Source organism: Odontesthes bonariensis, chromosome 21, assembly GCF_027942865.1.
Source record: "Odontesthes bonariensis isolate fOdoBon6 chromosome 21, fOdoBon6.hap1, whole genome shotgun sequence".
In the NCBI taxonomy this organism is placed as follows: Eukaryota; Metazoa; Chordata; class Actinopteri; order Atheriniformes; family Atherinopsidae; genus Odontesthes; species Odontesthes bonariensis.
The window spans coordinates 16242373-16255143 of record NC_134526.1 but is presented as its reverse complement, the minus strand read 5'-3'; the positions used below and the strand labels follow the sequence as shown (position 1 = coordinate 16255143).

The 12771-nt window shown below is 39.8% G+C and overlaps 2 protein-coding genes across 2 annotated transcripts; one reads left to right on the top strand and one right to left on the bottom strand.

Moving 5' to 3' along the window:
- Positions 1-2084: 2084 nt before the first annotated feature.
- smim10l3 (small integral membrane protein 10 like 3) lies at positions 2085-4292 on the bottom strand. Its single transcript, XM_075453830.1, has 2 exons — positions 3949-4292; positions 2085-3044 (listed from the first exon to the last, which is right to left on the bottom strand). Exons 1-2 carry the CDS (start codon positions 4126-4128, stop codon positions 3024-3026), a joined length of 201 nt encoding a protein of 66 aa, XP_075309945.1. The 5' UTR covers positions 4129-4292; the 3' UTR covers positions 2085-3023.
- A 1177-nt stretch (positions 4293-5469) lies between these two features.
- LOC142372081 (ras-related C3 botulinum toxin substrate 1-like) lies at positions 5470-11996 on the top strand. The gene is made up of 6 exons (XM_075454867.1): positions 5470-5814; positions 7285-7356; positions 7852-7969; positions 8191-8253; positions 9498-9657; positions 9936-11996. Exons 1-6 carry the CDS (start codon positions 5780-5782, stop codon positions 10064-10066), a joined length of 579 nt encoding a protein of 192 aa, XP_075310982.1. The 5' UTR covers positions 5470-5779; the 3' UTR covers positions 10067-11996.
- The last annotated feature ends 775 nt before the right edge of the window (positions 11997-12771 follow it).

The window sequence follows — 12771 nt, the reverse complement described above, 5'->3', positions numbered from 1 at the left end:
GCTTTTCTGCTGCTAAAGCTGCGTCGACGTCACTTCCTTGATCTGGGAGCTTCAAAGTAAGATGAGGGTTGATACTTTAACTCTGGGAAAGAAAGTGAAAAAAAAACAACTGAACAGAAATCAACAAAGCTGATGATCACAATTATTAGGTGTCCTCTCACCGCTTGAACTTATGGGTAATGACATCAGACATATTTAAATCGAGACTAAACAGAAACGTAAATGCTTAAATTCTAAATGCTAAGAGACTAAATCCCACATTCCAATGTGAATAAATTCTTAAAGTTAATGAATAATGTGTGTAGGGGGAGGGGGGGGGGGTAAATCAAAATACTGCACTGCAGCTGTGACTCCCTGCTATTTCCATTTGAGGTATTATCACTCTTTCACAGTCAAATGAAATACATGAGCTGTTTCAGATGCTAAAGCCAAACTCTTTATCTTTATTCTATAGATCTCTTCACTGTCTATGATACCCCTATTAAAACATTTCTCCCAACAAATCCCTGTGAATAAATCCTCTTTTTTTTTTTCCACAGGGGGGTGTAGGCAGAAAGGTTTGTCTGCCACAATCATCATTGGTTTCCAGGGCAACTGGAAAGCACTGATGGTTTTATGTTGCAGCCTTGAATCAGAGCGTCTGGTTCGAATAAGTTTGTTGGGGGACATTTTGAAGCAATGTTGTCTGTACTTTGAAAATTCACTTGATCAAGAGACCTGCCAAAAAGATCTGAGCATGTATTTCACTCCCTCTGTAAACAAAGGAATGAACCACACGGGAAGTTTTGAAATGATGATCAAAGATCAAAGAAGCGCATACATCTTTTAAGGCTCTGAATACATTTTATAACAATTTTGTAGAAGTGGCATTGTGAGATGAATTGTTCTCCTTCCAGTGCTCAAATGACTGGATCATGATGAGGTCAAATACATGAATTCATTACCTGTGTCTAAGTCTCTCCCTTTTCAGTCTAATTCTGCTTAGAGAGGATAACAGTCTTTACAATTTTCTTTCCAACGGAACTGAAAGACTTTACATGTCTGTGATGTGCTGCTTCCCCCGTGTGGACAAACGGTGCTACAACACAATCGAGCCAACAGAGGAGGGGTGTCTGGTGTATTTGAACCGGAGGGCATTGTCACGTTTAAAAGATCAAACACAGAGATGAAGGAGAATTCAAGGCACCTGTGAATTGTGCCATGATCTAACAAAAATCATAACGTAGTTTTTTTTTTTTTTTTTTGTCTTAAGCAACTATCTTTTAAATCATAATGAAAAACAGTCAGTTGTTTAATCAAAGCTCGGGAGAGTATCCGTGGGTGGAGCTCAGAAATAGAGTTTATTCATTTAATCAGGTTCATAATGCATGTCTCGCTTCTTTTGCCTTTGCTGAAACCTTGGAGCAAAGCTTGTGGCTTGCCACATGAATATGATGACGGAGATATAAAAAGATTTTAGTCAGGAGACGCAAACTGGAAAAACCTGAAAGACAAGTTTGTTTCTACTTGTCCTCTTAATTATTAAAGTCCCCGACTCCCTGCAAATGAATTCAAAGCTGTTCATGATGATCATCTTTATGCACAGCAACGTTGTTTCCTTTAGTCATTGGAAGTTTGATTGTTCTCCGTGCATCACAGGTTTTCTCCCCACAGACCAAAGGCTGTTTATTGGTGGTTTTAAATTGACCATAGGTGGGAGTGTGAATCATTCTCTGTGTTGGCCTGTGATGGACTGTTGACCCATCTGCTGAGTACTCACTCTCTCACACTATGATTATACTATGTTTAATAAAACTGAATAAAAATCTGATTAACAGAAAAAAACCCAAACTCAAAATTGGGATGTGAAGTATTTCTTGTCTTTTTTTTTTAGACTTGTGTTTTCTTTTCTAATTTTCACATTTTATCATCAAAATGTAACCAAAGGTATAAAGATAAAAAGGGTTAAAAAGAGGTTTTCCCCCATTGCTGTTCACGTGCTGGGGAAATGTGCTAAATCAAACATTAAACCACAAGAATACACCGTCTTTTGTATATTACCGAATAGTTAAACTGCCACTGCACTCAAAAAAAGGCAGATCAACACATTTTCATTCATTTATTTATTTCTACTTCAATGATTCTCGCCATCTGTTCTGCAATTTCAAGAATCCCCAAACTCCAAATGTTACCAAAATTACATCTGGAGACAATGCAGCTAAAAGACATTATTTTTTGAGGGTAACATTTCTCACTACCATCCCCACTGCAGTCCAACCGAAATGCAGAAACACAACAGTGATTGTGACGACATGTGCGTATGAACACAAAGACATGCGGCGACTCCTGCTTATACTGCGCTTGTAAGATTTCCCGTCGGAGCAGCAGTGCCGTGCAACGAGGTTAAAAAAAAAAAAAAAAAAACATGTACCGCTTGTACAGCTAAGCACAACCTTAAATAAAGTGTCTGAGCCACAGAAGACAAAAACATGCTCGTTTGTGTCATGCTGCAAAGGCATCTCCTTCTTAAATGAAAGCGAAACGGGCCCAGGCTTTGGCTGTGAGATGTCACACTGAACGACTAATAAAACATACATGTCAGACAATAAAGAGTAGTTGGAAAAAAAAAAAAGGTTTCACAGCAACAATCATGTGGTTTCATGTTTAATTTTGCGCTGAAGTCCTTGTTATCCCAACAGAAAAGGAGGTATGTATAAATCTTTACAATCTGACTGAGGGGGCGGCTCCAGGATCAGTTACTACGAGGCCTCCTTCCCCTACACCTCTACATATCACTGCTCATCCTGTCTCATGTTTGCAGACATCCCTTCTGCCCTTCACCTGCGAAGGCACCGGCCTTGTGTGACCACGGCCGACAGAAACAAGCAGCCGTGTCACTTTATTGCTTTGTCACATTAGCTTGCAGGATAAAGAGTCCTCCTCCTCCTCTTCGCGGCACAGGGTCAGCCAGTGTCTTTCGGTGGCCGAGGCGTGGCAGTGCTTACTGTTCATTGCTTAAAAATCCAACTGCAGGCATTAAAGACTCAGTGGATTTCAATGTGGACCTGTAAAGAGATAAAGAATATTTTAGGTTCTACATGACACAGAAACGGTCTTCGGTCTTTGCAAATTCAGTACACTTAGACTTTAAATCAGCAGCAGACACTTTGTTGCAAGGTTCTTAGGCATCAGTCTCATTGTGAAAGCTGTCCATTTGTATTGAATTGTGTAATATTTACAGCTAAAACCGACAAGCTGGAATAACTGCTGCTTTCCTCGGGTAACTCAGTTTGTTAGCCATGTACCACAAATCAATGATTATCAAGGTACTATGGCTATTAAGTTTTCAACCAATGTTTGCTGACAATTAGATTTTCCAGCAATGCAAAACATCCTCTTCAATAATAAGGCCGTAATTCAAAGTAAAAAGGAAACCTTCAACAAATTTAAAGGAAAGAAATGTTTTTTCCTTGAAAAACAAAGCCTTTTGTTAATTGTGCCACAGTAGACATCTCGCCATCAAAGTACTCAGCAGATCTAATAACACGGTTAGCCGAAGCCTTAATTGTGTTAAATGATAATTCAATCTAATATCTAATGGATCCTAATTTATTGGAATGGGGTCAACAACATATTAGAAACACCTCTCAGTTTAATGCAGCACAAACCAAAGCCAACAAATGTTGCTACACTTAAATTAACTTCTCCGGTAAGTTTAAACAAACAAAAAAAATAAATAAATGGACGCGAGTATGTACAGCGATGTGGAAACCGCCAGCCACTTGATAAATCTATATTTTATTTACCTGGAGCAGAAGTGCTTTAAAGGTAATCTGGATATCAATCTACAACAAGACGCGTAACACTAATGCAACATTAAGGCCTTTCCCATCAGCTGTTGGCATGGCGACACGTAGGGTTGCTAAACGGGAAGTTTAACGAACAATTGGCAACTAAGCAGCAACTCACCTGTAGTCTGACATTAAACATCATCGAGGCGACAAGGTAGATATAGGGAAATCTGATTCTCAACCGCCAGGCGAGGTCAAAAAATATTAACAACGTCCTCGTCAAGCCTTTGCAAAACACTCCGTAAGTCCGACCAGCGGAGCCCGAAAATCGGAGCACTAGATACGACAAACCCGCCATTAAAGGCCAAATCTGCCCGGGGGTTTGTTGGCTCACTAAGTCCAGTGATCAAGCGAAGCGATAGAAGGGCTGAGCGATCCGTGAGAGTTCATATTTCTGTCACTGTCCGACACCGAGCTCCATCTTATACGTTGGTTTTGTTGCCACAGCTGCTCCACCCCGAAAGCGTCTCTAAAGAGGACTGATAACGGTGCGACACGCGGATGTACACATGAACAAGGGTTTACGAGGCCCTGAGTTTAGAGTCTCAGGACCTGTCTTTTACTCTCTTTTAAGACAACAAACTAGAAGGAAAAAGCAAGTAAATGAATTACAATACGTTTTCTGTATTCAACCACATGACATAATGTTTTTATTTTTATTTTACACATTTATATATATATATATACACACATCAAACTGTTGGATCGTGGGGTGGGGACTATACGGTCATCGGGCCAGAGGTGTGGTACACCCTGGACAGAGTAGTCAGTCCATCCACATAAAAATACTTTAAATGTAATTGTGATTTTCACTTTATAAAGCATCCTTTTGACATGAAGATGTTATATGATCAATAAATGATTGAGGTGCAGTATTTATAGGCATTCGATCACAAATTCCCAAACAAATCTCACTAGAATCCAAGCTTAAAGCCAAATGCTTTTACTCTGTCATGCAATGTTTCATAAGTCAAAGTGTTAAAAAAAAAATAACTAACACAATCAGAACTAGAGGATAACTGGTATGGCATATCTGCATCATAAAACAAAAGCAAATGTCTATTTGACAGTCAGCTAAGCAGTTAATCAGGCTACAGCAGTCATTGCATGTATTTTACAGTGCCTCTGAAAATGTGAAATCATGTGAGGGGTTATGTGATATCTGATAATCACAAGGTACTTATTTCACCTTTGCTTTTACTCAAAGGAATGCAGGCATATCCAGATATAAACCACATTTTATTTGACATAACGAAAAACATGAAACTTTATGATACAATATGAGTGACACCAATAAATGACAGAGCGTATCCGTTTCCTAAAGCATTTCCTGCAAGTTAAAGCTCAGGAAGTAAATCTTACGACTCAAATTCCAAAGTAATCGGTGAGGAGCGTAAAGCTGACGTCACTTCCTCAATCAGTGTCACACCTAAATCAACCGTCTGCTTTTTTTTATTGTTATAATTCTTTTGTGTATTTTCACAGACCACTTTTCTGCATTTCCTCTTCAACAACTAACCCCACAAAACACTGTAATTCACATTCTAACTTGAGAAAAACGGTGAATTGCCCAGCTGCTTGTTTTCAGCGTCTGTGGGCGTATCAGCCCGGTGCACCGGATGCTCCATCTGCTGGTGGCTGACTTCATTTTCTTTTTCCTCAGGGGTGGTGGCCGCTGTTTTGCTCCATAACTATCAGAGCAGCCCACGAAAGCATGGGAATGTTGCTAGAGAATTTCTGAGTAAACTTGACTTAAAGTGCGATATAAGTTGCTGTAAGTTTCTCACACGCTGTTCCACGTCTGAGGAGTTCTGCTGTAGCGCCAAGGGTCGTTAACAGGAGGCTGTTGGAACGTTTCACCAGCGAGCAGTTCCGGACAAAGGAAAAGAGACTTGAGCTAACGTTAGCTGGCTCTGGGGCTAACTTAGCATTCCTCTAGCTGCGGCGCAATGCAGGCCATAAAGTGTGTGGTTGTCGGAGACGGGTAAGTCAACATAACTGAGCTGATTATAAATTAGGGCCTCCCTGTTGTTGTTTAACGACAAAGCGTAATGTTAGCTGAAATGCTGTCACTAGACTAGCTAACGATTAAACATTTAGATTTTCGTTTATCCAAACGGGAAAAGTTAGCTCCCAAGCTTTAACTACCTGTTAATCACTGCGACTTGGACGTCGTAAACTAGTAAACTGTTTCCCTGATATGGCTTACTCACTGTTGTTTTTTGCCCTGATAGTCAAATGTTGTGTTACAATGTAGCTAGTGTGCAGTAGGGTGGCTAATCTTTCACACAGATTTCCCACATACTTTGGTGAGTCAGTTAGTCATCAGAAGGCAATTATATATCTTTCCTAGCCACGCATTAACTTCGAGGTTGACAACAAAATCGGAGCAAATGAGGTTTTTGGAATGGCTACTATAATTGCCCGGTCAGAGGTGTTGGATGCTGTCTAATACACTGTTGGGTTGACGCGGGGCGTGTTTCCACTTCCCCACTAGTTCAAATAAAATCTGAAGGTTTTGTCTGCTGCAGTTTAAAACAGAGGATTAACACATGAGCCAACACTCACGGTCAGATGCGTAATAATATGTGGGAGTTTAACACGCTTTATAATTTCTTGTGTTGGGTGTGGTGGATACCACAGCAGCAGAGTCATTCACGGGCCTCTGATTAAGTTGCATTTTTCTTCTCTTTTCTTATTTTCGTTTTAGAATAAGAGGAACCTTGCAGTGGACAGGGCTCACTGTAAGGTTTCTGTCTAGGCTACATAGCTTATTTTCCAAGAAAAGTATCCGCTTTAGTATGAACACTTGGTAAAAAGAACTAAAGTGGTTATTTTCATATGTTAGTTCAGGTTTTAATGATGGCAGTTATTTATTTTTTTGTTTGTTTAAGATTAAACGAATAATTGTGGTGAATGACTTGCTTGTATTGGTTCATTCCTTCTGTGCACCATCACGGCTAAAGTATTGGTAATCATGCCTTTGACCGCCACCCTTTTGCCGCATATCTCAAATTCTTTGCCATCTCCTTTTTCATTGAGCCAAACACCAAAATCTTTCCCAAAGTAATTCCTCGGTGCACCTAAATTCAATTGACGGCTTCCCATTGAAATTCAGTCGGGTAAAGATTGAAAAGTTCCATGCTGCCTGTTGGCAAGATTAAACCATAGCAAAAGATGGGGGTATAAATAATGGCATGCCATTAGTTAGTTTCCACCTGCTGTTTTTTTTTTTTTTTTTAAATACACTAGTGTCAACTATTTAAAAAAACAAATGTCACCAGTGTCAATTTTTTTTGATGGGGCTAATCGTAGTTTTTTTTAAATTAATTTGTGATAGCCCTTTTCCCTCTGAGCACCGTGTCGAGTCACCCATAATTGCTTCTTATTTGTTTTTGTTTTCTTTTTTTTTGGGGTCTTCATTAAAATTGAATAAGTCTCTTCTCTCTTCCAGTGCTGTGGGTAAGACATGTCTGCTCATCAGCTACACCACCAATGCCTTTCCTGGAGAGTACATTCCCACAGTGTGAGTATCCGAGACTGCAGTGCAGTGTGTACTTATTTATTTATGACAGCCTGGCTGTCCATCATTTGCCTCCATCCTCATCTCTTACACAGCTGGCGCATGATCGAAGTGACATCTTGTGCTTCAGTTGTTTTTATAGCTGAAAATCCGCTTGCTTGTGTGCTTGAGGTCACAATCTCTGCTCTAGACCATAATTAAAATTCAGGGAAACGGGTTTTACTGGAAGTTATGAGGAAAGCCTGCCTCTTATCTGATTCTAGGTTAGCTATTTGATCTTTGTCACTGTCATTGTGATGTGGACTGACTGATAAACAAGTCAAATTCAAAAGTGGTGATTGATTTTCAAGGGAGAGCTCAATTAAGGATGTGATTTCCTCTTTGATACTTTAATTGTGTGTTGATTTCATGTCATATCTTATATCGGTTACAACATATCATCAGTTCATATTAAGACTGGTGGGTTTGGCTCATTTGTTTGTCATTGCGTCTTGCCAGATTTGACAACTACTCTGCAAATGTTATGGTGGACGGGAAGCCAGTGAACCTGGGTCTTTGGGATACAGCAGGACAAGAAGACTATGACAGACTCCGCCCACTTTCCTACCCACAAACGGTACAACAATAAAAAAGCCCTGTCAGATAATGACGTATTATATATTACTCCTAAAGATCCATAAATAATCCACTTGGAACGTCTGGGTTAGGAAAATGAATAAGGAAGTTTGTAAGAAAGAAAAACAACACACCTTTGTGGGCACAGGATTTTTGTCTGATGTTCTTAACAGCAAGTGGATGTCAGGAGCTCTGATTGCTTTGTTTTCTTTGTCTTACCAGGATGTGTTCCTCATCTGCTTTTCGCTTGTGAGTCCTGCCTCGTTTGAAAACGTCCGTGCCAAGGTGAGTAGAGCCGGAAACACTGAAGGCTGTAAGAACATCAGCATTGATCAGTTTCAGGACATGAGGGGAAGCAATAAAACATTTCTTTTTCAATTAGCTGTCCAACTTAGCTGAGATACAAGTTTATTCTGGTTACCCTGGTCAGTTGCACTTATTTTAGTACCATGAAAATGTCCGGCTTTGTGTCATTTCAGTAGTGCTCACCAGCGCCACGGGGTTTTTGACAGAAACCCATTTAAATACGCACCTAACCAATAAACTTAGGGAAAAAATGCTGTCACATTTTCTCAAGGAAACTTTCTGTTCATAGTTGATGAATCTACTGGTAGTCAGTCAAAGTTAATGTTTAAAAACCCAACCCTCTCAGTTGAGAAGTAGATCATTAATATGAATCTTTTTCTGAACCACATATTTTTTCTGTGCAAGATAAAACCACAGTATTTATCACAAAATGTTGTACACTGCTTCGAGCTCATCACACATAAACAAGATATATTGTGCATTAACTGAAGACAGTGGTGCTGCGACAGTATCAGTACATCAACATGAAGTATTTTTCTTTGTCACGCTGGACTAGAACAAAGTGTTTGATCATTCCCAAATACACTTTTTAACGTGTTGGTTTGAGAATCGGGTCACTTAAAGAGAGCCAAATGAAAGATGAAGTTTCTACTGAGTGAACTTTACAGCTCGGTGGCATTTTCACAGTTTGACTGAAACTGTTTCATAAATGTCATTCTGGTTTGTGGAAAAGTTCTTCTTCTTCTTTTTTTTACAGCAGCTATGACAAAGACTTCAGATAAATCTAGATTGAATCTTTAATTCTCCAGTATGTTCACACAGTCAAAGACGCTGGCATGGAGTCTGACGTCTCTGTGTACTTCGACACAACAGTACTTTTGAGAGACATATGCTTACACACATGGATCACATGATTGCTTGTATGCGAGGGGAATTTTTCTTGGTGATAAACCCACAGGAAATTATTATCTGCCTCTGCAGTTCCCCTCAGCTCTATGGAGTAGTGCACCCGGATGGTTTTTGTTTATAGATCACAGCTGTACTGCTACTTTGGTGTTAGTTTTCACATTTTACAGAAAAGGGTGTTAATAAGAGCAATTGTCATGTTATTCTGTAATAGAAATAATGAGTTTTAGCCCTACAGTTTGCAGCTTTTATATGCTGAACTCACAGATAGATGTGGGAAGTTACACATCCAACTTATCAATGTTTTCCCTTTGCAGTGGTACCCAGAGGTGAGACACCATTGTCCCAACACCCCCATTATCCTGGTGGGCACCAAGCTGGATCTCAGAGATGACAAGGACACAATGGAAAAGCTAAAGGAGAAGAAACTTTCTCCCATAACCTATCCCCAAGGCTTGGCCATGGCCAAAGAGATTGGTAACAGCATCACTGAGTTCTTATTGACACCTAACAAGTTGCATTTGTTCTCTGTAGTTTTATAAATCAAAACTCAAAACCCATCTGTTTCAAGCTGCATTCTCCCTCTAGCCTCTTTTTTAACTTGTGTTATTTTAATTAATGTGTTGTAAAGTGTCCTTGAGCGTTTAGAAAGGTGCTTTTTTTTTTTTTTAAATTAAATGTATTATTATTTATTATTGTAAAGGAAACGAATCCCCAGAAATAAACCTGCGGTTTATTCTGTATTCCTCCCTCAGGTTCTGTCAAGTACCTGGAGTGCTCAGCCCTGACTCAGCGTGGCCTTAAAACAGTGTTCGACGAGGCCATCCGGGCCGTCCTGTGCCCTCCACCCGTCAAGAAGAAGGGCAAGAAGTGCAGTCTCCTCTAAGACTTCCTGCAGAGGAACGCTTACAGAGGAGCACGACCGCTAGGGGTGAGGGTGGCTAAAGATACAAGAGAAACACACCAATATACACACAAAAACATTGTACTTCAGAGTCTGCCCTTCCATATGTGTAGCTACAGCTGTTTTCATGAAAAATTCAACATCGAGTCACATTTAAGAGAAGGGTTTGGACTATGAAAGACCCTAGTTCTATGTATACTGTATAGACAAAACTATGAATTTCTTGAGGCCTTCTTAAATGGATTGGATGTTTTGTAAAATGGACTGTGGAATGTCTTCAGCTTATTCTTCCACTTGTTGTCCACCCTTTTTTTTTTTTTTTCGTTTACAGTCTTGGTTGTTTTGAGCGGAAGACGTATTGCCAAATATATTCTGCACACATACAGTAGCCGAGAAGACCTTTGTTCTGTCGTCTCAGATCTTCAAAATTAGACGTGACAGCTTGCTGTTGTGACCCGCTGTTTGTTCAGCTCCCGATCAACGGCTTTTTCACTTTCGTTTTACGAAGGCAGTCGCGCCTTCCCACTGTCAACAAGGAACATGAAATAACCGTCTGTGAAGTTCTTATTGCCTCAAATGACTGTTCATGTACTATAACCTCTTTGCCAGTAGTTTGTTTTCAGTCCTAGAATGATTCACGATGCCTAAAACATACTGAAAGTTCAGTCTGGGAAAGATCTGCTGACACCAACAGTGCTATTAATCCCTGAGATATTTAAAGGATCCAGTATTTTCTGCATTTGATCGAATTGGACTGGTCAGATGTATGTTTGTTTTTTTTTCTCTCATTTTTGCAATATTTCCCTTGATGTGTCTCAACTGTAAAGCCGCCCGCAAGTGCAAAGCTGAAAACTTGACTACATATTGGAACAGAAATGTTCAGATGTTTTGGTGATGGGGAACAAGAGCACCTTTAAAGCTCTGTGGGCATTTATCAGATACTTTTTGTGCAGCACATTTAACTCTTTTTCTTTTTTTTTTCTTCTTTTTTTTAAAGAAACACTTTTTTTTAGCATCACTACTGGCTACTACGCAATATCACTAAAGCCGTTTTTACACACAAACACCGAAGATGTTGAAGAGAACAATTCGATCTGGTCACTTTTCTTAGCTGCTGGAGATGCTCTGTCCCAGCCGGTAATGCAAGGTGGGGGCTGCAGGGGGGGAACTGGTGTCTCGATTGCGCTGGAGGCAGCACGTGATGCAGAAATTTCCGCTGTGGACGTTGTGTTGAGAATGGCAGATGAGGCTCCTAATTAGTGCTGCACGTATCCACGATAGTGGGGAGCGGAAAGTAGTATGCAGGTCAGCAGACACACACGAGCGCTCGCTTGCACTCCGTATGAAGGGGCTGGGTGGCAAATGTCAGAAGTCACATGACACTGCTCCAGAACATCTCATTTCAGGACTCCAGTGCGTGTGTGAAAGCGGCTAAAGAGGAGCATCTATGCCTGCTAACAACAGTAACAAAGCTACTGTCGGTTATGGTGTAGTATAGTGTACTCATCTTTTTGTTATAATCGTGATTTGACTATTTTGTATCTCTCTTCACAGAAGTTACACTTTCACTGTATTGTTTAACTAACACTATGAATATCTTGTTTATTACCTCCTCAGTTAACGCTACCTTAATCTCCTTACAAGCCTAGCTTTTTGTAATTAATGCTGATAGCATGTCTGTGCATCATATACTGAAAACTAAGATTAGAATTGCTACAGTTATATATTTTTTTTGCCTATTTACAAAATGTATTTGAACTACTAGATCAGGGGTTAAGTACATGTTGCTCATCGGTATTGTACTCGGACATCAAGCTGTGCTTTTATTCAAGCCAATGTTGTGACTCTTTTAGTTTTATGGATAAAAGCTATTGTCACTTTTTGAGAAAGCCAATAAATTCATGTAAAAATATGTTTTCTTCCTTATTTACCATTTGTCCTCTCTTGATCCACACAAGAAAATGTTTGAGGTGCTTCCTGCTAACTTTGTTGAACCGTAAAATGGTGGTTTACCATTTTTTGCTATTGGGGTAATGGCCGTTTGTAGAACAGCACTGGCTGCTATGTTTTCTATTCAATTTAACACTTAGCCAGACAGTTCTCAGAGTTTACAATAAATTCATTGTTCTGACTGAAGAGCAGTGGGAAAGGAGGCACTTCAACTTTTAAGTTCTTTTTAACCCGGCTTCACATGTTAATATGACATAATACAATTTAAAGTACTACTATGTAACTTCTCAAAAAGCCCATTATGGAGCTCCCCCTACAGGCTTGGAGGTAATTCTTTGCAGCATGCCAGATGTCCAGAGACATCGTCGGCCTCTCTCTTTCTCGCTTCAGCGCAGTTATTCCAACTCAGACCCCCAAAGGGCATAGGAGACAGGCCAATCGTAATATTAAAAGTCATTCTAGCCGCACAATTTTTTTCAAGCTGTTATTTTAAGGTAGAAATGTTACATAGTATTGCTTTAACAGCACCACAAAGCACACAAGCGCTGAGCTGAGCTGAATCAGCTGCTCTCTAAACATGAATTTTAGATTTCGTAAAGCCAAATGTCCAAGTAGGACAGATTTATGATGGCAACAGTTTTCATTCAGCAGTCCAAAGAAACTAAAAGTTGCTACTCACACAAATAATGAAGTTACAGTAGTTTAAATTGTCCAATAGCATTAAGGAATGATGAGCG